The 24,647-nt window shown below is 46.0% G+C and overlaps 1 protein-coding gene across 4 annotated transcripts in view; it reads right to left on the bottom strand.

Moving 5' to 3' along the window:
- Positions 1-563: 563 nt before the first annotated feature.
- Positions 564-24,647, bottom strand: part of hivep2a (HIVEP zinc finger 2a) — a 93,683-nt gene continuing 69,599 nt past the window's right edge. For 2 of the 4 annotated variants that reach the window (XM_076755948.1, XM_076755949.1), the window contains 14 exons: positions 21,796-21,870; positions 20,330-21,670; positions 18,039-19,921; positions 17,532-17,792; positions 16,865-17,084; positions 16,469-16,556; positions 14,500-16,294; positions 14,223-14,380; positions 9,829-10,004; positions 9,026-9,127; positions 5,668-6,538; positions 5,399-5,507; positions 3,839-3,958; positions 564-3,723 (listed from right to left, as the gene is read on the bottom strand). In XM_076755948.1, coding sequence (XP_076612063.1) covers positions 2,965-3,723; positions 3,839-3,958; positions 5,399-5,507; positions 5,668-6,538; positions 9,026-9,127; positions 9,829-10,004; positions 14,223-14,380; positions 14,500-16,294; positions 16,469-16,556; positions 16,865-17,084; positions 17,532-17,792; positions 18,039-19,921; positions 20,330-21,320 — 7,533 coding nt within the window. In that variant the 5' untranslated portion in view covers positions 21,321-21,670; positions 21,796-21,870 and the 3' untranslated portion in view covers positions 564-2,964. The remainder of the gene's footprint in view (positions 3,724-3,838; positions 3,959-5,398; positions 5,508-5,667; positions 6,539-9,025; positions 9,128-9,828; positions 10,005-14,222; positions 14,381-14,499; positions 16,295-16,468; positions 16,557-16,864; positions 17,085-17,531; positions 17,793-18,038; positions 19,922-20,329; positions 21,671-21,795; positions 21,871-24,647) is intronic. The other 2 variants (XM_076755950.1, XM_076755951.1) reach the window with 2 other exon arrangements.

The following is a 24,647-nucleotide window of genomic DNA, read 5'->3' as shown; positions in this document are numbered from 1 at the left end:
TGACACCAGCATGTTTTTTCCTTTTGCACAAATGCAGGTCCAAAAAAAAAAGGCAGCGCTGGTCCAAATGATGTTACCAAACTGGTTGCTTTGCAGTCAGAGTTGTTATTTGCTAATGACAGGATGAAAAAGAAAAACGGTATTTGGAAATATATCTAAAAAACCATTAGCCCTCAAGCCTCTGAGGGGATTGGATGTTTGATTGACAGCTGAGTCAGCGGAGGGACAAGACGGGACATGAAGACGTTCGAGAGGCATCACAGGCAGGACCGATTCTGACGTGTGAAAACACAAAGGTGGTGAGAAAGCGTTTTTTCAGTTCCAGCCGTGGTTGTGATCAGCTCGTGTCACGCTGCAGACCTTCACGGCTCAATCCCTGCTGATGCTGGTCGGGTGAAAGCGGAGGCTCTGCAGCGTCTGCGTGACCTCTGACCCCTGCGTACTGTGTACTGCAGAAGTACCGCCATTGCTTTTAGTATTTGTAAGTGTTGTAAAAGTGCGAAATGGATCCCGTCATCACAGAAACACGATAACGAGCAATAAAAAGGGAGCGCAGACAAAAATGTTCTATTCATATTTATTTGAAAACAACAATCCATTTTTTCCACTTCTACTGCGATTCCTTGTTGCAACTGGGTTCATACATGATATTTGTATTAATTCCACAGAACACCATCACAAAAGTTACCCTTTTATATGCACGTTTACCTTTTTTTTGTCCTTTTTTTTTTGTATTGTTGTCATTTCTAAACAATGACTTGTGCTTTGATATCTTTGAAAGAGAGAAAGAGATTTTTTTTAAAGACATCATTGTTGTCATGATAAGTGTACATCAACAGAGGGAGGGTCGAAATAGAAAAAAAGGCGTGAGAAGAGGATATACTGGTCGAATACACACTGATACAGAATACAGAGATACACACTCACATTGCAGCCTGCCCGACTCCACCCAAAACTGTCGAGAGAGAAAAGAGTTGTGCCACTGAAAACACCACGACCTCCCAGCTGCTCCCGTCTCCTCCCGATTTTAGGATTTTTAAGTACGATCATTGTTGCCTTGCAACAAAAACACTCCCTGCTGGTGAGCAGAGTTTGGCTAAATATTGCTTAGCTACACGAGAGATGTCCAGGAGAGGAGGAGGGATCGCAGAAGGGTCAAAAAGCAGTGCGGAAAGCCTCAGTGTCACAACTTTAAACGGATCATTGTGATTATTTTTCAGACAATTTTGGGGTTGAGAGCTCAGAGCAGCTCTCCTCCTGAACACTTCCACTTCAATCAAAGGTCGCTGCACAAACCTGACCAGAGTGCTGGGACGTTCATAGCCCAGATCCTACGAAATATAAGGTGCATTTGTCAGAGAGTTTGGCGTGTTTGTATACGCGTCCCCAGAAATAAAGGCTTTAAATAAAAGTCTGGGTGGGTTGATTGCCATGGCCACAACGTGCATCGATGCCAAAACGATGTATGCGTGAGTTCAGGGGAGTCGACGAGTATTTACATGGACTGGAATGTTTCCCCCGTTCACCAAACCGTACTCATTCAGGCAAAGTTTTCAGACTGCGGAGCCACTTTGAAGCATCTCGTGGAGGCGGTGTTGGGGAGGAGCGTGGGCGCGTGTGTGGGGGGGTGGGGGGGTTAAAAACCAACAGCTGAGCAGAATGCCACCGTGCAAGAAGGCATGTTCATTCACTTAATGCTGAGAGCAAATCTGTGCCTCGTAAAAATCAAATAATACCACCAAAGTAAGTAAAAAACAGGAAAAATCACCAACCAGGGACAGGCAAAGAGCAGCAGAGGAAATGTACAAGCAAACTACCATAACCGTAAAGTGAATGTCATTCTAAATGTTAAGTGCAGATAGATAGATAGATAGATAGATAGATAGATAGATAGATAGATAGATAGATAGACAGGTTGATAGATTCTATATACTGTATGTATTCATATGCTGGGTAAATATTCTGGTAAATCTTACTTCTATGTGTATATACCTCCAAGTAGAGGGGGCTCACTTAGACGTATATAAATAGGTCTAACATATAAAGCCATATTACAGTGTACATATCCTCGCCCTAATGTAAGCGATAGCAAAAACCCATGCTTTACATAGAAAAAGGCATCCACGACATTTAAGAAAAAATGTACAATTTATGAAACATGGTAACAATAATAAATAGTATTATAGAATTGCTGCTGTACACAAAAAAAGCCATTTTTAAAATTTCACTCATATAAAAATATGTTTTAGTGCAACCGTACGTAATAGTAATATCCATAACTTCACATCGCTTGTCGAGACTTTAAGGTGTCCGAAAAAAAAGAAATAGGAGGTGGGGGAGGGGGGAGGAGGAGGAGGAGGAGGAGGAGGAGGAGGGATTGCATTTATTACAAAGCTGATACGCAAATCGTGATAGTATTGTATTTACATTTACCTTCCTGCTTTGTTTGCTTATAAGAATATAAGCAAAAAAACAAACAAAAGAGATTAAAGAAAAGGCACACACATAGCTGTCTTTTTTTTCTTTTTTTTGACGTACCGCTTCATCAGAGTCTTTTTTTTGTTTGTTTGTTGTTGTTTTTTTAGCAGATTTTGGTCGGGCTCATGTGTTGGTGGGAGTTAACATCCACGTGGAACCGGATCCTCTTCAGTCTTTAAATACGAGCGTTTCAGAGAGCAGGCCCGGTCAGGACAGGCATGCTGTGCACAAACATCAAAACTGCACAAGTCCATTTGAGTTTTAGTCGTTTTTTGACAAGAGCTGTTTTTCTTTGTATGCATCGTATTCGTGTGTGTGTGTGTGAGAGAGAGAGAGAATGTGTGTGTATAAACTGAAGTAGAAGAATATGTGTGTAAAGTGTGCAAAAGTCATTGTTCTCTCTCTGTTGCACGTCATCCCTTCCTATTATCCAGAAACAAAAGAGGAAGCCATCGCTGCTCCTCGTCCTCCTCTTCCTCTGCAGCCCTACGACGCCTCTTTGCTTCTTTTTGTGCTTTCTGCCTCCTTGTCTCTCTCCAGCTTGAGAGGTCTGGACGCTGTTGAATGCTGGAGGGTTTCAGATCCGGGGCTGGGAGGGTGAGGAGAGGAGGAGGAGGAGGAGGGCGAGGAGGGGTGAGGGGAGGCGGGGATTGACGGGTAGGGGGGCCTGAGCTCCAGGCCGCTAAAGTGCTGAATCCCGGGACCTTGTGGAGGAGATGGCGAAGGGTGAGGAGATGGCGGCGACATGGAGATGGATGGCGAGCGCTGCTGCTGCTGGGAGTCAAGGGACAACACAGAAGGAGAGGAAGAGGAGGAAGAAGCTCTGCCTCCATCTTTCCCTTTATCCCCTCTGCCTCCTCCTCCTCCTCTCTCGGCGAGCTCCTCGGAATCGATGCAGAGCGAGGCGATGGCTTTGGTGCAGGTGTGGATGCTCTCCTCCTGCTCCTGCCTCACTCCTCCTCCTCCTCCTTCCTTCTCCTGCGATGAAGGGCGAGGTGAAATAGACTCCCTCTGCCTCTCGCCTCCTCCTGCTGCTCCTCCTCGGACGCCCCTCTCCGCAAAGGAGGTGAAATAAGTGGAGGCGGCCTCGCTGGCGGTGGAGTCCTCCGATGTGCTCTTCTGCAGCGCCAGGCGGGACGCGGCCTGCTGCGCCCCCTGCTGGGCCAGAGGGGTGTTGATGGACGTGGGGACGGAGTGTACCATCTGGATCCCTCCGATGGGGATCATCGGGAACGGTGAACGCACCTGAGAGGAAACGTTTTGTTTGAGTCACGTCATATTTCCTTCTAACTAAATTCCAAAAAAGAACGTTTAAGCAAATCAGTTTTATAAAATAAAATTTATTCACACAATTATTTACCTGGAGTTGAGAATGGAGAGGAAGGTGACTGAACAGGACTTGGTGAGGTGGGCTGGACTGGGTAGCACGGCTGCCGCCCTGGTCCCGTTCCCCTGAAGACGGCGAGCCCGGGTGGTGTTCCTGGAAGCACGAGAGGAGGCGAACATGAAAAGACGCTGTCGTCTGGTCGTGATGATTTTAAAATTTCTTTTTCCACAAAAACCCTGAAGGAACCTCAGTGTTGATTTTACGTCGTGGCACAAACCCACAAATGAAATACACACACGCGCTGGACAGCGCTCGTTACAATAAACACACATTTGAGGCTTCGCGATGGAAAACCAAATATTATGTGACAAAATAAATTAATAAGTCCTGATGAGAAGAGCAAAAACAGAAATGTGTGGTCGTGTTGGACGGCAGGTGCTGGTAAAAAAAACAAAGACAAAGCACGAAGGCTGGGTCGAACATCTTGTGCATGAATAATGGTTGTTAAAACAATATATCACTGGAAGAGCGGCCGGTTATCAAAGCCGAGCCAGTCTCACTCTTTGCTTCACGCTTTGTTTAAGTGGGACCAGCAGCAGAAGCCAGAGTTTGAAGGAGGGTTCTTAAGAAGAAAAACAGCCGCGTTATTAACCACGCCGCCGCCAGCCAAGATCCCATTACCACCAAAACCCAGCCGTCCCACCTTCAATCATCCCTCTCCAACACGCTCAGTGTATCTGACTCGCTCTCTATTCCCTCATCCTCCCTGAATGTTTCTGCTCGGGCTGCCAGGCGCTTTGCTTCTTCCCACTTTGTCTCTGAGAGCTTCTCCGCTCCCTCTTTTTCCTCTTCTTTCCACCCACATTTCTACTTCAGGTTTACCGCATCGGACCACAGGCCGAGAGGCCCAAAGTTCAGTAAATCACAGCTGAAGCTGAAACGTTAATGTGGAGGAAGGCAAATGTCTCAAACAGAGCCCTAATTATTGTGATGTATTCACTCTATTATGAAAAAATACACCAATTCCATCAGCGTGCAGTAAAACCATGATTCAAAAACAGTCAGGTCACCATATGAAACATAAATAAAACAGAGTGTGATCACCTGCTGGTCCTCTCTGACATAAACTGACCTGGAATCAGCTCAAAGTCAATACATTTAACGTTTTCCTCATCAGCTTCATTGATTTCTGTAAATATCTCTTATTGTGAATCTAATGCAGCAACACGTTTCACAGACTGAAAGATGTGGAACGCTCCAAAAACACCTGTTTGGAACATTCCACAGGTAAACAGGCTGATTGGTCACAGGTGAGAGGATCATGATTGGGTATGAAAGGGGCATCCCGGAAAGGCTCAGTCGATCATAGAGGACGGAGCGAGTTCAGCACTTTGTGAACACATGAAGGATGAAGGAGATGAACACATGAACACTTCAGGAAACTGCTGTATATTCAGTTATGTCATGCAGCCAATTGAGCCAAAGAGTTTTCAGGTGTAGCTTTAAAACCTTCAATAAAACCCTAAAACTGCCCCAAAAAATGACCCGTCAGAAGAGAATCCAGCAGACCAGCTTTGCTTTATGGACTCTTACCGTCTCCATTTCTGCGCTGCCTCTGCGACGGCCCAGAAGGTCCAGCTCCGTCTGACCCAGCACGCCGGCCTGGTGACCCGGTCTGAGGCCCCGTGATCCGCCCTGCTGGCTGCGAGTCACACAAGCAGAAATATCACGTGAGATCTTTGCTCACCTTTGAAGTGTTTGAAATGCTCTTTGTGCCCTGTTACATATTATTTATTTAAATTCCACAAACACAAATAAAACCATGATGAGACCTCCGTCAGGTCGTCCTCCCCTCGACTCACCTTTGGTGGTGGAGGTGCTGATGGAGCCCTCGGCGAGGAGAAACAGGCCGGATCATCCCCCTGTGGCGGCCTCGCGGCGAAAGGTCACGCTTGTAGTCTCTTCCTGCGGGGGAGGTGGGTCGAGAGAGGGGGGACAGCAGCGAGAGGTGTCCCCTCCTGGGGGAGAGGTCTCGCCGGTATCCCCCGGCCACCCCAAGGTCCCTCTTGGGAGAGATGTGACGCAGAGGAGAGATGTCCCGCCTGGGAGAGAGGTGTCCGGTGTGGGGTGAGAGGTCGCGGCACGGGGAGAGGTATCGCTGGGCCGAGGGCGAGGAGGAAGGGGAGATGGGGGACGGGCAGCCGGAGTGGTCCAGCCCGGGCGAGGACAGGCGGGAGGACGGGGAGGAGAGGTCCGGGGAGGGGACGGGGAGGTCTTCATCCATGGAGGAGGAGGAGGAGGGTGGAACCAGCAGCCTGCTGCCCAGCGCCCTCTGCTGGCCTCGCTGGTGCTCCGCCCTCCCCGCCGGGTCGCTGGGCGGAGCCTGCGGCGTGATCTGGATGCTCGGCACGGTGGTGAAGTAGCCAAACAGCGGAGGCTTGTTGGTGTTTCCCAGGAGGTCCGACGCTGATTGATGAGAGAGGTGAGGAGCCGGGTGGGAGGACGCCACAGCCGTGACCGACATGGACGGCAGCCCGTAAGGCTGCGGGCTGGTGGAGCGCGAGCGAGTCTTCGGGGTGGAGTCGCCATCATAGTCGTCCTCTTCGTCGTCTTCATCATCCACCTCATCGCCGTCTTCCTCTCCTCCCTCAGAGTCGTCGGCATCTGAGAACTGGTGCTCTGCCATGGCGCCTCTGGAAATCTTTTCAGACCTCTGGCCTTCCTCTCCGCCATCTGTCAGAGGAAGAGGAGGAGAAAAGAAAGGTTAGGAAGAGGAGAGAAAAGATGTAGGAGGTGACAATGAAACAAAAGAGGAAGAAGAGGAAAAACAATCCGGAAGCAGGAGGAGATAAAGATGAGAAAAAGAGGACATAGGAAATGGACAAGATGAGGAAGAGGAGGAAAGGTGTGAGAAGAAGAGGACAAAGTGTAAGTAGAGAAGAAGAAGAAAGAACAAAGGAACAGGTTGGAGGAGACAAGGAAGCATATGAGGAAGAAGAGGAGGAAAAACAAAGCAGAGGCAGGGGAAGAAGTTAAGGAGGAGGAAGAAGTGAAAGTAAAGGAAATGGAAAGAACAATGACAGGAAAAGGTTAAAGGAAGCAGAAGAGGAAGAGGAAAATAAGATTGAGAGAGGAAGAGGAGAGGAGAGGGTGAAGAAGAAGAACAAACGCACAAGAGAAGGAAAATAGCAAAGGAAGTAAAGGAAGGAGAGGAGGAAGAGGAAGCAGAAACAGAGGAAATGGCACACAAAAGGACAGAAAGATAAAGTGGAGAAAGAGAAACATTTTGTTTTAATATGTGGTAAGAGAGAGAGTTTAGACGTGAAACGAAGCACCGCTGAAACCACATTCCCACCAGCTCAAACCAATAAAATAGAAAAGACAATAAAACAAGTTATTTGAGACAAAACCCTCGACACTTTGGTTTTGTGCAGGATGGCCTCCAGCACAACGCTGGCGAGGTCTGATGCAGAGTTACTGTTGGCAGGGAACCAACCATCACTCCCAGTCTGACTTTATTAGAAAACGCAGCTGATTGGCTGAGAGCTGACGGCGGAAAAAGTGCAAGTTTGGGAGTGAAAATGTCGGTTTGCTGTCACGACTCTTCGCGGGGAAAGAAATCTTTTCGGATTCTTTCATCTGGCCAGAAATCCAAATCTCAAACTGCTTCAATGATCCATATTTTCTGCTCAAATAATCAGTTTTATGTGGTTCTCCTGGGCCTCCTCCAGGAGCAGAGGAGCAGAAGCCGTTTGGAGTTAATAAATTGTATTTAGCCGACTGCTACGAGCGGAAATCAGATCCACTAACACTGGACTACTTTTCCAGTTAGTCTCTTATATACAACAGTTTTTCACAAACCACAAATGTTTATGTCTCGACGACTCACCGGCTGACTTTCTGTAGCTCTCTCTTTCCCAAAAACCCTGAGTGTGTGTGTGTGTGTGTGTGTGTGTGTGTGTGTGTGTCCCAATTAAGTGCCCAGCCAACACACACACAATTGAAGTGAAATGTAATTTGGTGGTTCGCGTGGTGGAAAAGAACACCAGCGACCAGTCAGACGTTTGCACAGTGTGGCGGTAACGGCTCACTTCACCCGCTCGAACAGTGACGTTCTCAGTTTGTCGGACCTGCAGACAGGTAGGACGCTGACAGAGCGCGCTCACCTGGAGCTAGTTAAGCTAAAGCACTGGAAGATATTCTCTTACATGTCGGTCATCATCTGAATAGACCTGTAGTCAACAGTAGAACGTCCCAGAGATCACCTGCTTCATAGTCACCCAGTAATCAGCCTTAGAAGTCTATGGCAGATGAGATTTGCTCTGATGATCTTGTAGCATACAATTCGCTAACTGCTGCTAACTGTAGCTGCCGTTAGCTCGATGTGTCTGTTAGCCAGGCGGCAAGAGACCAATCTGACGTCAGGGATTACAGTTCTGAGGTGATTTATGGTCATTTAGAGGACTCCGTGGACGGCGAACATGGCCGCTGACCGTTTTACCCGACTTGCTCAGATTTTGTTGATTTGTTTATTATTTGTGCTTCTTTGGTAAATGGCTTGTTTTTTTAATTTGTCTGTTTTAATTGCTTTTACTGTTAATGTACAATTGGGAGTCTGCACTGGGTGTTTTATTCTGAAAATCCACCAGGTTCTGTTCACCGTTCCAGTGTCCGACTTCCTGTCTGGGAATCCTCCAGTCTTGAACAATGACACCTGTGTGATGTTATACTGTGTTAAAGGAACAAAATATCTCCCTGCTGGTTGTTCTGACACATTCAGAATCATTTGTGCGACTTTTGCTGTTGTTAGCATTGTTGTTAACAGTAAAAGCCCCCAAATGTCTGTATTTAAATTGTTAATATCGACTAGTCAGCCAACGCATTCAACTAACGACGAGGAAAATCTTGACTCGGGGGCATCCTTGAATATTATTATAATATCATAGGAGACTCCAAACAAATGGTGGTCGGATGTTTTTTGTGTGTTTTTGTGTGTCGGGTCGACTGTGGTTGTCTGACATGATCCTGACTGTCAGGACGAGCTCTGCTTTCCATTACACTAATTGTCTCTGTGCAACCGCTCCGAGCCAAAGACACTGCAGGCAGCACTCAACAAGACAGCAGGATGTCACTGCAGTTCCTGGAGTGTGTGTGTGTGTGTGTGTGTGTGTGTGTGTGTGTGTGTGTGTGTGTGTGTGTGTGTGTGTGTGTGTTTCTTACCTCCTTCATCCGCCTCGTTGTCCTCAACAGAAGACATGGAGACTCCCAACTCCAGACACTTTTTCATATGAGCCTTAGACTTCATGTGCTTCGTCAGGTTTCCTACAAAACACACACACACACACACACACACACACACACACACACCATTTAATGACCCTTCGACTAGTCTTACTGGAAACCAGAGCTTGTTTGGCTCCATCAATGCAGGGTGAAAGAGAAAGAGGGTGAAATGGAAATAGAAGCGGTGGAAGAAAGAGCGGGACCACAAAATTAGAATTTACAAATTATATATAATTTATACATAATGTGATTTAATGACAAAATGGCTCAACCTGGTCTGAACTCTGCTTCAGCTGGTTGAACGCAAAGTCAGTCCTCCGCACATAAAGGGGGAGTTTAAAGTTTGAAAATCTATCAGGCAGATAATGGCTTTTTATTAGAGATCAGATATCAGCGAGTCAGCATCTGCCACCAAATATGATGGATCTCCCTGTCTGACCGCAGCGACAGAAAACAGCCTCCTGCATGTTTTATTCATTCATTTAACCACCTACATTTTTAAGCTACGATTTAATTCTTCAGTCAAAGATATGATGTTGTTTTTCGACTAAAAATCTGCTTAAAAAGCTGCTAACAGTCATGACTGAAATGGTTTTTTGGAGGTTTTTCTACCCAATTTATCATGAAAATAGTAAAACTCATCAATATAACCTGATGGCGACTGCAGTCAGAGAGTAAACTTAGCCGGCCTTGAAAACATCCATCAGCGAGTAAACACGTGGAGTAAAGTGAAGCCCTACCCTTCGTCTTGAAGGCGAAGTTGCAGAACTTGCAGACGTACGGCCGGACGTCGGTGTGCGTCCGGATGTGTTTCTTCAGCATGCTGGGCTTCTTACAGCGGATGCCGCACTCCTCGCAGATGTATTTCCCCCGACCGCGACCACGAACGTAAACGTAGTCCTCATTGGATTTGTACCTGGAAGACAGAGCAAGTGACAAAGACTGTATAGTGATGTGTCTTTCCTTCATTCTGTGAAACTGAAAACCAATTTTTTTCATTTTTACTTTTGTTCTACGATCACTACAAACCAAAGATACTAAAAAAACAAACAAAAACAAAACAATCTCTACCATTCAAAGTGTTATTTCATTCTATCTACAGAGCGCAGGGGGCAGCTCACAGCAGCCTCGACTCAATTCAGGCTGATTAATTCCCTGAGGGTCAATTAAAAAGTAGCATTGACAGATACACAACATGTCAACACACACGCTGAACACATGAAAGCAGAATCCTCAGCGAGAGGAAGCTTCTTCCTTCACACTCTGTCGTATACTCTATTGACCCGCAGAGACACTGTGTGTCTGCATCCTCCTCAGAGAGGTCAGAGGTCAGGGTCAGCAGCCCTGCAGCTGGTGGAGATTCACTGTCATGCTCTCGGACACACGTTTGCTGACACTGAGGTTCTGCTAAAATAAGCGTCTCTCTGCAGCATCAGAGGCAGAAAAGCCAGAAATGCCTTCAATCTGGAGGCAACACTCAATCTAACTCCTGGAGACATTTGAGGCAAATAAACTGTTTCTGAAACGGACATCAGAAAGTGGACAACTGCTCCGCTTTACTGATGGAGACGAGGGTGGAGTCCATGAAGCGTGCAGAGGGAGAACTTCACCATCATCATCATCAACACTTGTGATGTGTGACGCAGCTAAAATTCAGGTTGTTGTTGAGCAGTGCAAACACAGATTTATGTGGTATATATATTTTCACATGAACCTCCATTGATCTCCAGTGAGCTCATACGTGGATTACTTTCTTAAAGTCTGTCCTGCGTGGCATGAACATAAGGTTAACGGACCCGATACTGGATTATGATACTGATATTTTAAAAATCTTACAGTAATTTAATTTGTTTGTTAACCTCAACCATGTCCACGTCTTTACACAGATAATACGTCTGCAGGAAGCTAAAATCTGTCTGTGCTCATGTGTCATCAGACTCACAGAACCGTTCTGCAGAGTCTCACCATGATTAGCGGTGCTTTTATCAGGAGAGCGTTTGCTCAGATGTTCCTGTAACCTTTGTTTTTTTCCTGCATCGTTCGATGCACCGACCTGCGCAGGCCTCTGAGAGCTATTTCAATTAAACGGGAGAGAAATCCCTCTTTAGCTGACCTGGTCGTAACCCACAGAAATATGCAGCTGTAGTAGAGACGTCTTTGTTTGCAGGGATCACAAGCTAAAAGGAGAAACAATGCAGCGTTCCACCTCTGGGTTTTGTGTTCAGAGTCTTTTTTCTAAAAAAAGATAACCACAGTCCTCCTTCCAGTCCCACTTCTTTTACAAGACTTTTTTTTTGAAACCATCACTGTCAGACATGCTTTTCTATCCCAAATGAGGCTTCGAGTGAAACAGCGGACACTTGGCAGCAGGATCAGTGCATGTCGGCATGAGTCTGTCTGTCATGGAGGGAAATTACCACCAACCACCAGTCAAATGCTGGTAAATTCTGTCTGTCTTCGCTGTGCCGCAGAAGCATCACATTCAGGTTCTTTTTGAATGCTATTTTCTCTGTGGTGGAAGAGCGAAAGCGGCTGGTGAATTGTGTCGTTTCCTGTCTTGTCTGCAGTGGCTGGAGGCGGAGGTAATGGGTAGTTCAGGGCCTCATGTGTTAAAGGAGGTCAAATATCAGGTACATCAAACAATCCGTCTGCATCGGCGAGGGGAAATTTGTCTTTCAACTGCACCGCCGAGTGGGAAATACCTCTGAACGCTCGCCTGAGTCGAGACGTTTACACAGCTGCGGCCAGTTATGAAAATGAATTATGGCGATTATTTTGTTTTATTCTATTTTATTCACAGCACACGGTAAGATCATAAAGCAGATTCTCTTTCAAAAACACTGAGACCCGGACTGGAGCAGGGACGAGTAATGGGTTTGTCTGCCCTGCCAAATCTTGCACTTTGTGGATGTTTTTCATCCGTTAAGATCTGATCCGGTCGCTCGTGTGTGTGTTTCCGTGTGTCTGTTTATTGCGCATGCTGTTTATCTGAGGGCATGAGTGAAGTGTGTGTGTGTGTGTGTGTGTGTGTGTGTCTTCGCCTGGTTGCCCTCTTTGTATGCTTTTATCCACTTATTGCTTCTAAAGTGTCCTTTGGGGACAAAATAGAATTACTTCACTGTCTGCTGCATTTAATAACTCCCTGCACGTGTGTGTGTGTGTGTGTGTGTGTGTGAGGGTATTTGCATGTTAGTGTGTGTTTGCACCGTCTGTTCCATTCAGTAACCTTGGTCTTACTGGCTCTACTGTAAGACTATAAAACATTATGATACTGTAGGAATGCCTCACACTACAGGGGTTTTCTAGCTTTAACTCCTTCGTAGAGCCTTTATTTGAGTATTTAATGGACATTTTAGGACAAATTCCTGCGCTTTCTACGTGGAAAATAAGCTTTATGTGGCTTTAATGACATTATAATTAATTATGAAGGATCTTCGTGGCTTTATTGTGATCAAAAAAAAAAATTTATTGCCTTTGTGGCTGTCACAGTCCGCCTTTGACGACGATGAACCAAACTCATCTTTGTCAAATGGAAAATTATCTCATCGCACCAGATCTCTGAAAAAATCTAAACACAAACAGCTGCATTTGCTGTAGATATACTGCAATCAAAAACTGGAAAAATATGATTTAAATCCAAAATGTCTAAGACGATGACGGATCTGAGCCTGAGGGCCAGACTTATTCATTTTGATGAGATTACAGTTTGTTTCTGGAGCAGCAGTGTTTGGCATGTTTAGGACCTGGGCTCCAAAAAATAAACTTTTCAAGATCAGCGAAACTTTCACAACAGTTACTGTGCTGCACTCTCATAACACTGCATGGAAGAAAACCTGTTTGGCTGCGAAGGAGTAAACCTAAATTTGTGTTATCAGTGAAAACACAAAGAAAAGCTTAAATGTAAAAGAAATAATAAATACTAGTTATCATTAGTGAGATACTTGTACTATAAAATACAACAAAGTGAAATACATATAAAAGAAGTCTCATAAAATATAAAGTCCTACTTTTCTAAACAAACTAAATAAATACAACAGTTGCTGATCGTAAAAAAAACTGTGAAAAATCTTTTGAAATACAGCTAATGAGGGAAAGATCCCACCTCAAATCAGTCTATAAAAGTGAGAGCAAGAATTATGAAAGTGGACGTCCAAAACGTCCAATTACAGCGATGCAGCTCAAGTCGTTAGCCTGTGATGGGTTTACCAGGCTCAGGCTCTTGGCCCGACTCTCACAGGCACAAATTAAGCCCGAAGAATAGGTTGTAAAAGGATAAGTCTTCTTTTTTTATACCTAAGAAGATTTTCAGATTAATCATAATGAAACAGATGTCCTTAAAGTTCATACAAAAGTCATCTGAGTTCATTTTTGTTCAATATTGAGCTTTAAGGACGACAAGGAAAACAGAAATAATCAGACAGCTCAGGATTTTGAGTCTTCTCTATGTGAGTGGAGAGCAGCTGCTGCACACTGAGGAGTTTACGTATCTGAGGTTCTGATTCAGTCTGACATCCTCAAACTGGATTTTGACAATTTTAATCTTGTCTTTTATATATATATATATATATATATATATATATATATATATATATATATATATATATATATATGTTGCTTTGATCAGAACGCTGACTGACTGATTCCAGACTCTGAAAAGTGCCTTAATGGTTTGGACTCGAGTCTCTGGCTTTCTCACTTTCAGCTGGTAATGTTAGAGATCCCAGATCCCAATCACTGTCAAAGTCTAACCACCTAGTCCTCAACAGAAGTGCTGTCTGTGAACCAGATGTCACTGAAACTCCTTTATAGATTTGACAAAGAAACTGACAAGTAATAGAAGTGAAAACATAATTTGGCACGCATGATGAAGACTTAGCACATGTGGACAATTTGAAAAAGTAAAAAATATTGATGTAATCATAACAAATATACACCTATTCATAGAGACGAATTCACATGTTTATTTCTATGTAAGGCTGACTTTGTGAATATTTCCTTTAACTAATAACTTTTCTTTTTGGATAATGGCTCGTATGGACCTTCAGGAATAGACTTTCAATCAGTCTTTAGTCCACTGGTCTCCAAGGAGGATGAAACAAACTTAGCAGACTGTGTGTGTACTTGCTGGACGTACCCGCCTTCAAAGATCTTGATGCGAGTCGGTTCAGTGGCGGGCTGTTTGACTGAGACCTCCTTCTCCACCTGCTCCTCCTTCGAACGGTCCCACGACACCACTCCCTTCATCTTCCTCCCAAAATTACTGACATCAACAGGCATCAGCTCTGGCTTCAGCTACAGAGACAAAAGAGAGAAGATAAGTGGGAGGATACAAAGAAAAGTAAATCATAGATTAACACATGTAAGAGGTGTCTGTTTTACACTTCTACATTTCACATCATTACAGGTCATACCTGATCAAACCTCAGCTTCCAGGCCACAGAGGACACCAGTTTTCCAGAGCTGGGAGGCGACATGGCTGCAGGTGTGTACATTAAATCTGTGTTTCTCTTCTGTTTGGACCTCAGCAGGGCCAGTGCAGCCTTGGTGCTGAGGTTCAGAGGGTTGGGGTTGTATGAGCTCACACACCATGAACTGTAGACAGAGCTACGCAAGGCAGCTTGGGTGCTGTTGGGTTTGGTGTAGTTCAGGAAGCACCAGCTGACTCTGCTCATGGTGCGTAGGCTAGGGAACTGGAAAAACTGCTGGACGTCAGCCACATCTGTGAGTAGCAGAGTCTGACCTACTGCTCCAGATAACCCTGCGCTTTGATTGCCAGCTAGCTGAACCAGCATGCTGACAGGGATTTTACTGGGTGCAGGCTGCTTTGTGTTGTCAGTGTCTTCTGCATCATTGGAGGACACCATGGACTGGGGGCTGGAGTTGGGCTCTGGGTCTAAGTCATCCACATCAAGCTCCTCTGGAGAGTCCCGGCCACCTGAAACCGGGGAACGGTCTGTGACAATCTGGAGAGGAGGGGTGAAGCTCTCGACCCGCGGCACATCAGGGAGGTGGGGGGCAGAGGAACGGACGGGAATGGCAATCTTGGTGGCAATGGGGAAGTCGGTTAATGGAGGAGAAGAGGCCATCCTTTCAGAGTCATCCATAGAGTCTTCACTCTTCAGACGCGCTCGCTGACTTCTGCCCAGCCCTTTCTCAGGCTTGCCACAGCTTTCAGTTCCACTCAGCTCCACAGCACTCATCTCCTTAACAATCTGTCCATACATCCTCTCCTCCTTCACTCTTTTCTGCTGCTTAGTCTCAATGAAGAGCTCAAGAGAACTGGCGGGGGAGAGCATGCGCTTGCTGCCTCCAATGCCAGATCCTGAGGCGTCTGTGGTGGATATGGTGCCTGAGGTTAGTGACAACGGGATCCCTGTGTTCAGGCGTTGCTCTGGCAGTGAATCTGGAGCCTTCCAGAGTGGGTAGCGGAGAGCTGCACAATCGGTCTGTCCCAGGAAGTGTGATAAGTTGAAACCTGACCCGCTTATGCCTCCACCAATTCCTCCAGGTGGTTTGTTGACACTCACAGCACCAACTGGGGGAGACATGTTGCTGTTGTCAGCGATGCCTGGCCTGGCTGAACCTACCCCTTGGGCCCCACTGTCATGGGTAGCTATTAGCTGGCTAACACTGGTGTACATTACACTACCAAATGTTGGCACATGCGTTTGGATCCGTACAGGAACCAACATACCAGGCAGAGAGGCCTGGGAGCCCAGATTCTGGGTGGCAAAGACAGGTTGGACCTGCTGCAGAAGCATGGGGGTGGTAGTGGAGCTGGGCAGAGCGTGCTTGGAGGAGACAGAGGCAAAGTTTTGTTGTTGTTGCTGGGACAGGGGAGAGGTGCGAGATGAGAAAGTGACAGGGTACATCTGAGAACTTGGATTTTCTGATTTTCCATCATGTGGCTGTTGATCATGGATTTGCTGTAAGGAGTAGAGAGGTTGCTGTTTGTGGAGTGGGTGCCCAGGCAGGTTGCCTGATGATTTGATGTGGAGTTTTTGGAGCTGTTGCTGGGCCTGGAGGGTCAGCTGCTGTCTGGGTGTCTGACCAGACTCCTGACTCCAGAACAGACCTGGTTGCTGGAAAGAAAGGAAGGGGGGGCCACTCTGGTACTGCTGGATTACTTCCTTGTTCATGACCTCATGACCTGGATGTTCTCCCTCGGATGATGAGCTCTGGGCCTGCAGGCGATGCTTCTGGGACCTATTACGGAGAAATGGTTGAATGCACTTATAATTATTAGAAGTAATATAGAGAACAATATTGCAGTAGCACAACCAGTTGGGGAAATGTCACTGGCAACAGCACTTGTAGAAATGTTCATTAATTTGCATTCCATATTTTTGGGCTTGCACAGGAAAACCCAGACTTTATTACCTGACATAGAGAGGTTCATCCTGCAGGCTGTCTTCACTGATACTCTGCTGGAGGAGATGCTGGTGGTGCTGCTGGTGAGATCCTATACCTGAGAATAAAACATAAGAATATATTGCTGTATTTTGTAATTAAATTCTTCCCTACAAAAGAAATCTCATATGCAACTCCCACATTTTTGTACTAGAAAATAAACTCAGTTGGTGGTGTGTAGTCCAAACATTTCAAACCCTGTGTCATTTATTGAGTAGAGAAAGACCCCAAATCATTCTGTCATGAAACTGAAAACCTGAATGAAAGGTTTGGAAAAGTAATGCAAATGACTGAGCTATGAATTGACTTATTCCAGCATTAGTCAAGTGTATTTATCAATAGAAAAATATACAAAATCTTAAAAACCTGTGTGGATCGTTTGACAACCCAGTTTCAGTGCTGCAATGTGAGGCTCACCACCAATGCTACTGCCAACTCTTTTGGTTCTGCAGGCTAGATCGCTGCTGCTGTGGGGGGATCCTGTTGGGCCAGGCCATGCCCCATGTTCCAAACTCTCCTGTTTTATTGGCATTTCAGCTACCCCTGGTTCCTGGGTGACGGCCTCTGGATAAACACTCAGTGAAGCCTGGCAAATGTATACACAAGCAGGGAAGAGGAGTTGGTCAGTTGTTAGGAAGTAAATTTTACTGATACTAGTGAGTATGTCTACATGTAGGTGTAGTTACAACATAGAAATGAAACACAATGAAACTTTATTAATCCCATGGCAGGGAAATTAAATTGCTACGGACAGCAAAGAATAAAAGAGAGACATAGACAAGATCAAAAGACAATAAAAACGGATACAGAATAAAAATCAACTATATATATGTACACTATATACAAGAGTATAAGAATAATATTGCCATAAAAATACCATTGCAATGTAATGTTAATATAGTTACATTTGGATAAAGGAGGTAGAGCTACCAGTTTTAATGGTCTTTTCATCTAGGCGAGGGCAATCAACAGCTCTAAGGTTTGTCTAAATGACCAGCTAGAGCTTCCAGTCAAGGGGAACTTTTTATGCTACCTGTCGGACGAGATATCCACGCCGGCGTTCCTTCATTGCAGAGGCACTGGAGTATATCTCTCCTTGTCTGGAAGAGGACAAGCTTCCATAGTCAAAGGATTTGCTTCTCATTTCAGGCAACTCCGTGGGCAGTGTGCATGGTGCCTGCTCTGATGAAGACCTCCTCATCTCCCTCTGCTGATGGTGGCTGGAGTGACCACTGCCAGGGACTGTTAGGAACTCTGACTGCTTAGGTCCACCACAAGATGCCAGCGAGTCATCCTGGTTCAAAATTCCAAAGACAATTATTCATAATTTTTCCACCTTTATTTGGGCTCACTGGGAATAGGTTATTTTTTACAGGTGCTGCATGACAACATTGCCAGTAGTAACTACTACAAGCATTAATGACAATGTACCTTACCAGTGCATGCTAAAAAACTACCAAAACTGCTGGAAAGGTATTTGAGTCTTAAAGTATTAAAGTATGTATAAAAGTATAAGAGTTAGAAATATATAATGGGGTACCTGTTTGGTGGGTGAAATAGACTTGAGGCCTTCATCTCTGTCAAAGGACATGGAGAAGGAAGAGGAGTGGGACAGGTTGCTCTCTTGACTGGGGCTGCGAGAAAGGCTGGTGCAAGTCGACTCAAAACTCGATTCCCCAGACGAGTGCTCCATGTCTGTCAAGCGTAACCTCTTCTTCTTGGGTGGGAGCTTTTCAGATGGCATCTGGGAGAGTGTGTCACTCCTCTGTGGTAGCTGGAACTCCTCCACATGCTGCGTCTGCTTCTCTGGTTCCTTGGTCATCGAAGCTTCTGTATCTTTCTCAGGCTTGTCTGGTTCCTCCGTCACCCTGATCTCAGGAACTTGGATGTTGGGTTGTCGGACAAGTTTGTGTGGGATGTGATAAGGCTGGCCAGGTGAGGCTGCAGCAGATGAAGATGAGAGGGAGGCCAGGTCACTGTCACTTTGCAGCTGCTGCTCCATGCTCTCTGTCCTCAACAGGACAGATTCAGGACTCAAAGCATCTTCAAAGATCTCTGTGTCTGATTGTTCAGAGTACTGGGTAGATGGAGCTTTATCTGAAGGCTGATATCCTGGCAGCTCAAAGGACTCCGACTTCTCAAAGGAATTTGGCCGACTGAGGGAGTTGGTGTGCTGGATGACTGATATGACATTCCCAGCTGCCTTCCTGCCCTCAGAGTCAGGAAACATTGCAATGTCCTCGGAGCACATGCTGGCACAGGTATCAAAGCTGTCAGACTGGCTGTGAGCGCTGTGAAGGGAGCCCTTCCCTGTTGGAGTGGCTCTTGATCCATCAAGACTGCCTTGTTTAAATTCATAGTCCCCTGCCATTTCCACTGAACCACTACAACTACTGTCCCAGTGCCCAGGGCTGTCCTCTTCATCTCCAACACTCTTCTCTTTCCTCCTTTTTCTTGTGGCTATTTCTGACATGCTAACTTTAGTACCATATGGGCTACAGGCAGTATGTTCTGGGACTCCTGGGCTACGCTCACTAATCTTCATACCTAGAGATGAAGCTACATTCTTGGGCATGTGTCCATAGCCCTCAGCCTCTCCTCCATGGGCTTCATTTGCAGATTGTTCAAATGCAGCCTGTCTTCTGAGTCTGCGAGGCGGGTAAAACACATCGTCCGATGTCATCATCTCATCGAAGGAGTGGCTGCCTCGAATCCCTGGTGGGACACTAAGGTTAGGAGGGGAGGATGTTGGCATGGAATTACTCCTAATAAGGGGCCCAGAATCTGATGGAGGCTCCAGAAGCCCTGTACTGCTTTGACAGGGTCCTGTTGGATACTGCTTGGCATCTCCAGAGACTCCTACATCCCCTCTATAACAGATCTGATCCTCAGCAATCTTACCCATGTCCAGAATAGCACCTGGTTGCTTTAAGCTAGCCAGGCTGCTGGGGTCTGCCCCTGCCATGCCCACTGTGATAGACTGTCTGGATCTGGAGTTGGGTCGGTAGTACCAAGTCCGACCAAACATAATCTCTTCGTACGTCTTGACATTAGTATTTGGAGGGCTGATCTGTTGCTCTGCGCTCTCAGAGCGTGAAAAGTAGCCAGAGTCTGTGCTGCCTTTGCTGTGAGGACTTAGGAGGTTCAGAGATTGGGACATGGCAGAGTCAGAGTCCTGACCTTTTTTCTCATTCAGCCTAAGGGCCAAACGTTGTTTGATGGTGGGGGAGTCATCCAGTGAACGCGTTCTTCCACCAGCCTGTGATGCCAACATGTGGTGTGACCCCTTTATGTCCTGAAAGGGTGGGCACTCCATCCCCGTGGAGGGGACTCCTCCAGGCTTGGGAACAATAAGGATAGGCACTTTCATAGACCCCACGGGCAGCTCTTCAGCTGAGTCTGCATATGCTGGTTCGACACCACCTATACAGTGAGACAGAGTGGACCATGATGTAGAGTGAAGCAGAGCTTGAAAAAACAGATTGTTAGCAAAAAAAGATAGAAATGTACGTAGAGAATGAGGGCAGAACAGAAGCAGGCAACGGAGAGTAAAACAATAAACACTAAATGAAAACTACACATTTTTAGTCTGTTTTGATTGGTTTTGATCATTAAGAAATATTGCCATGCCCATATCCGCCAGTAGTTTATGCACCAGAAAACTTCACACCTATTGATTTCACTAAGATAGTTTTGGGAAGCCAGAGGTCAGAGACAGGATGTCTTTGAAAGAAACTGGGCTTTTAGGCAGCACTAACTTAATGCTTTTTAAGATTTTTTTTGGATGATTCTCAAAACTTTTCAAAATATGTCTTGTTGAGGGAGAATTACCTGTATTCTTGTCAACTTCAAAGGAGATCTGTGGGATGGGGCTGTCTTTGTCCGTCAGCATGGTGGAGCCCTCCACACCTTCCTCATCTGTGTCAGTACTCTGGTCTCCATCTGAATGGACCTCAGCCTCACCCACTGGGGATGCCTGGTCCATGTCCCCACTGCGGGCCACAGCTAGCTCCGAAAATGGTACGAGTCCAGCCTTGATGGCATGAGCATGGGACTTGCGATGCTTGTAAAGGTTGCTCTTGGTTTTGAAAGAAAAGCCACAGGGTACACACGGATATGGCCTCTCTCCAGTGTGTGAGCGGATGTGCTTCTTCAGGACACTGGGCTTGGCGCAAGCTCGACCACAGTAGTGACAGATGTACTTACCAGGCTTCTTCGGCTTCTGCTCTTTTTTGCTGTAGCTTTCCTCTCCAGGCTCAGGGCCTGACTGAGAATATTGTCCAAAGGAGCTGGGTAAACTGGGAGATTTCTGACGTGGAAACCTCCCTGCCGCAGCCCCATGAGGGTGAGTATGTCCCGGGTGTCCTACTGGGTACAGGTCATCCGAGGGCAACTGGCCAGCAAACGGCCACGCATGAGGCTCTAGACCTGGCTGAGGTTTTGCTCCTGAGAGGAAGCGCTCAGTCTGGGGGTGCTGAGGATACGGCTGGCCCAGCTGGTAAGAGTATCCCCTTGGGAACCCCTGTGCAAAGGGCCCTTGAGGATCTTGAGAAGGTGGGCCTCCTATGGCCCCAACTGCAGAGGGTCCAGATAGCAGCTTTCCAGAATTCCCTGTAAATGCGTACTTCTGCTGGGGTGCTGATCCCCCGGTGGCACCACATGGCAAACTCTCACGGTGTTTCGCCTCTGGGTCAGCAAAAGTGCTTCGTTTGGTGGTTGCAGAGGGCTCAGACGCCCACTTTCTTTGTAGAGGCATCTTCTCTGTCACTGGTTCCTTATTGGAGCATTTCTGCCCAGCGGCAGCTGATTCACGAGCCTCCATTTTCGTGAGGCTCTTCTGTGGGATAGAGGAGGGGAGAGTGAGGGATGGTGGGGGAGTTGGGAGGGTAGGTTCTCGAGGGTTACAAGGTCCCAAAACTACCAGGCATGACAGCTGAACCTTTAAGGGCTGCCAACAAGTTCACAGAAACAGGAAGTACCCGTCCATTGCTGAAATAGACTGATTGTAAAGCCAGGCTGGAAACAGGAATCAGGAGGTGGAAATAAAAGGGGAGCTTTAGTGGACAACATCAGAAATGTCTCTCTCCCTTTGCCATGTTGTAAACACGCCAACGTTGCTGTGCATTGTTTTTCTATCCAGTTCATCTAAAGGCAGAGGAATCCTTGAGTGATCTGGAGAGGACACAACAAGAGGAAATGTTTGGTGACTTTAGAGCATATCTTAAGTCAGCAGTGTATTTAATATCTGCCATAAAACTCGGTTACATACAGAATATTATCAAAGAATAAATACTAACTTTTCTTTAGGGGAAAGTGCTTGTAGATCCTCTTTCTGTAGCTTCAAAAATCATCCAGTTTTCTCAACGAAAGACCTGCAGCAAAACAAAAGAGCTAATTAGTTATGTTATCCAAAATTATCCATTAATACAATGCAAAACTCAAAGGCGTTACAGATGACAATGTATGTCAAAGCCTGACATCTCTCTCTTACCACAAGTTGGTTTTGTGTTGAAACCTTGAAGCAATGTACAATAAGACGCAACAATTTGGCTCCTAAGTACAACATGAAACCATATGTTTTGTTGTACACAGAGAGCTCACTAAGTTGTCAAGTACATGCCTGATGCGCAAATGTAAATGTCATTGATTGCTCAGTTAAGTTTCTTCACATTGGAATCCATCTGTGCTTTTTGCCTTCTCCACCCCTTCCTCCTCCCTCCTGCCCTCCCTCCTCCTTCCACTCAGTGAGTCACTGATGCAAAGCAAACCCACGCTGTTCCTAAAAAGACACAAAGGCTTATAAATAGCGCTGTGGAAGTGACGTCGGAGTGTCATAATGTGTGTAGGCGTCCAAAAAGGCCAAGCCGAAGAGCAGCCATCAGCGCTAGCACCTTTCCTTCCTCTCTGGGTGTCGTAGTTTGATCTAACTTGGTATGTACTCGTTCAGAAAGCAAACAAGAGAACACACACGCACGCAGAAACAAAAAGAGACACACACATGCGTACATACTGTACTAGCTGGCATTGCAACTGCACTGCAAACGCTGCAGTAGACACAGTGTATATGAGTGTGTTTCCGTTGTTTAACGTTTCTTAACCACACCAACACCTGACAGAAGGAGAAGCACAGTCACATAGCACGCACACACACACACACATGCACGCACACACACACACACACACGCCTGCTGAAGTTGCAATTTTGCTTTGTATTTTCGCATCTCAGGGTTTAAACAACCTCCCCTGCACTCTGATTGCAACACACACACAAACACACATCTATACACACACACACACACAGCGTGGCCTTGGTGCTGGTAAGCAGGGCTCAATGACGTGTGTGTCTGGGGGCCCAACGTGAGGTCTATAAATAGCACCTGAGGAAAACATGCTGTATTCTTAGCAGCAGGAATGTTAACTTTGGGCTACCTTGTGTTTTTCACATGCAGCCCCCGACACACACACTCTCACACAGACACACACCAGAAACATTAGCTCAGACCTGGGTTGTATTTTCATGTTTTCCATGGTGTTAAGAGTGCAAGAATGTGGTCTGAAAACCCAAAGGACTGTCTTCTCCGTTAGAAACAACGGATATTCAGCTTGGCTAGCATCAAACTCAGGATGATGCTGATTGGTTAGTAGGAGGGTCAGCTGACGTAACTACAGGTAAAAGTAGACTCTGTGGTGTTGACATGGAGATAACATTGGCGAGAACAATACTGTGTGTGGCAATATTTTGTTAAGGAACAAATGTAATAAACAAAGAACGCATCAGCCACAGACTCTGCATGACGTCCTGATCCAGGTTTCTGTATGACGTGACCCAAACATTTCGGTGGAACAGAAATATTGTTTTTCCCCCTGACAGCCATTCATACTTTGCATGATGTTCCTTTTCTAAGACTGTAGCCTTACTAATTTCAAAGTTTAACCCTGAAACGACTGGATTTTTCACACTGGCTACAACAGGAAACATGCCACCCTTTCTGTGTCCACTGCTACAAAGCCACCTGATTTGTCCAAATTAATTCCTGCCGATTTGTAGGACCTTTCCAAAGAGATCTTTCTCATGCATCCAAAAGAACTTTAGCACAAAATATTAACACAGTGAAAGCTGGACTCACCAATGAAACTTCCATTTCTCTGTTATCTAAACTCAAACAGCCACATTTCACTTCCTGATCACAGATTTCTGGCTACAGAAGTTCCCAAAATTCGAACACTTACTGTAACTCTTGCTGCCAGTTGGGGTCACCAAAGGATGAACAAATGATAACACACACGCACACACACACCTCGACAGCTATCTGACCTCCTGACACACACCCATAATAACCCAGTGAGTTTGACCTTCAAGCATGCAGATAATTCTCGGTTAAACTCCAGTTTAACCTTATGTAAGGTGACTGGTTTTGTAATGAAAGTGCTGAATGGTCGCAGTCTGCACAGTGAGTGGGAGTGTGTAGTGAATGGCTTACATAAAGCTTTATTCATACATGCACCGACACAACCTGCCCCAGTTCCTGTGCGTAGGAGAGACATAGCTGCTGGTGTGTACGTATGAGTGTGGGTAGTGTGCGTACCAGTTGTGTGTTTGTGTGTAGGCTGGCAAAGGGCATGACGAGACACCCCAGTTGTAGGTAGGTCAGAGCAAGGCGCATTCAGAGGCTACACTCAGAGGTAAAAATAGTAAGGCACACACACTCGAACACTCGCACAAAGTGATTTATCAGAATGCTTTAAATAACCAGAGTTACTTAACATAAAGGAGCAGAGAGCAGCTCAGCTTTCATAGACATGGAAATAGATCGAGGCTGCGTTTTATACCCACTGCACGCTCCGCTCAGAATATCAAACCTGAGCTAACTTTCCTTTTTGCGCTCATGTGTAGGCAAAATGGATGATCCAAGCACTTGAACGCGTCGAGTTATCCAATCACAAGCAGTTCTAAATATGGCTGATCGCACAGAAGCGTCAACAAGGCACCGGGATGTGACCGCTCCCACCACACGTGGGGGTTTTCTGGGATGCTTTACGGTGACGTGAATGCAGACACCTCCGCGTACTCACTGAACAACCGCTGACTTGTTTATGTTTAAACTCGCTGCCTTCTGACAGGCAACATCAGGAAAACAACAAAAAAGAA

This window comes from Chaetodon auriga, chromosome 18, assembly GCF_051107435.1.
Source record: "Chaetodon auriga isolate fChaAug3 chromosome 18, fChaAug3.hap1, whole genome shotgun sequence".
Classification (NCBI taxonomy): domain Eukaryota; kingdom Metazoa; phylum Chordata; class Actinopteri; order Chaetodontiformes; family Chaetodontidae; genus Chaetodon; species Chaetodon auriga.
The sequence above is the reverse complement of the archived record's forward strand: the minus strand, read 5'-3'. Positions and strand labels throughout refer to the sequence as shown.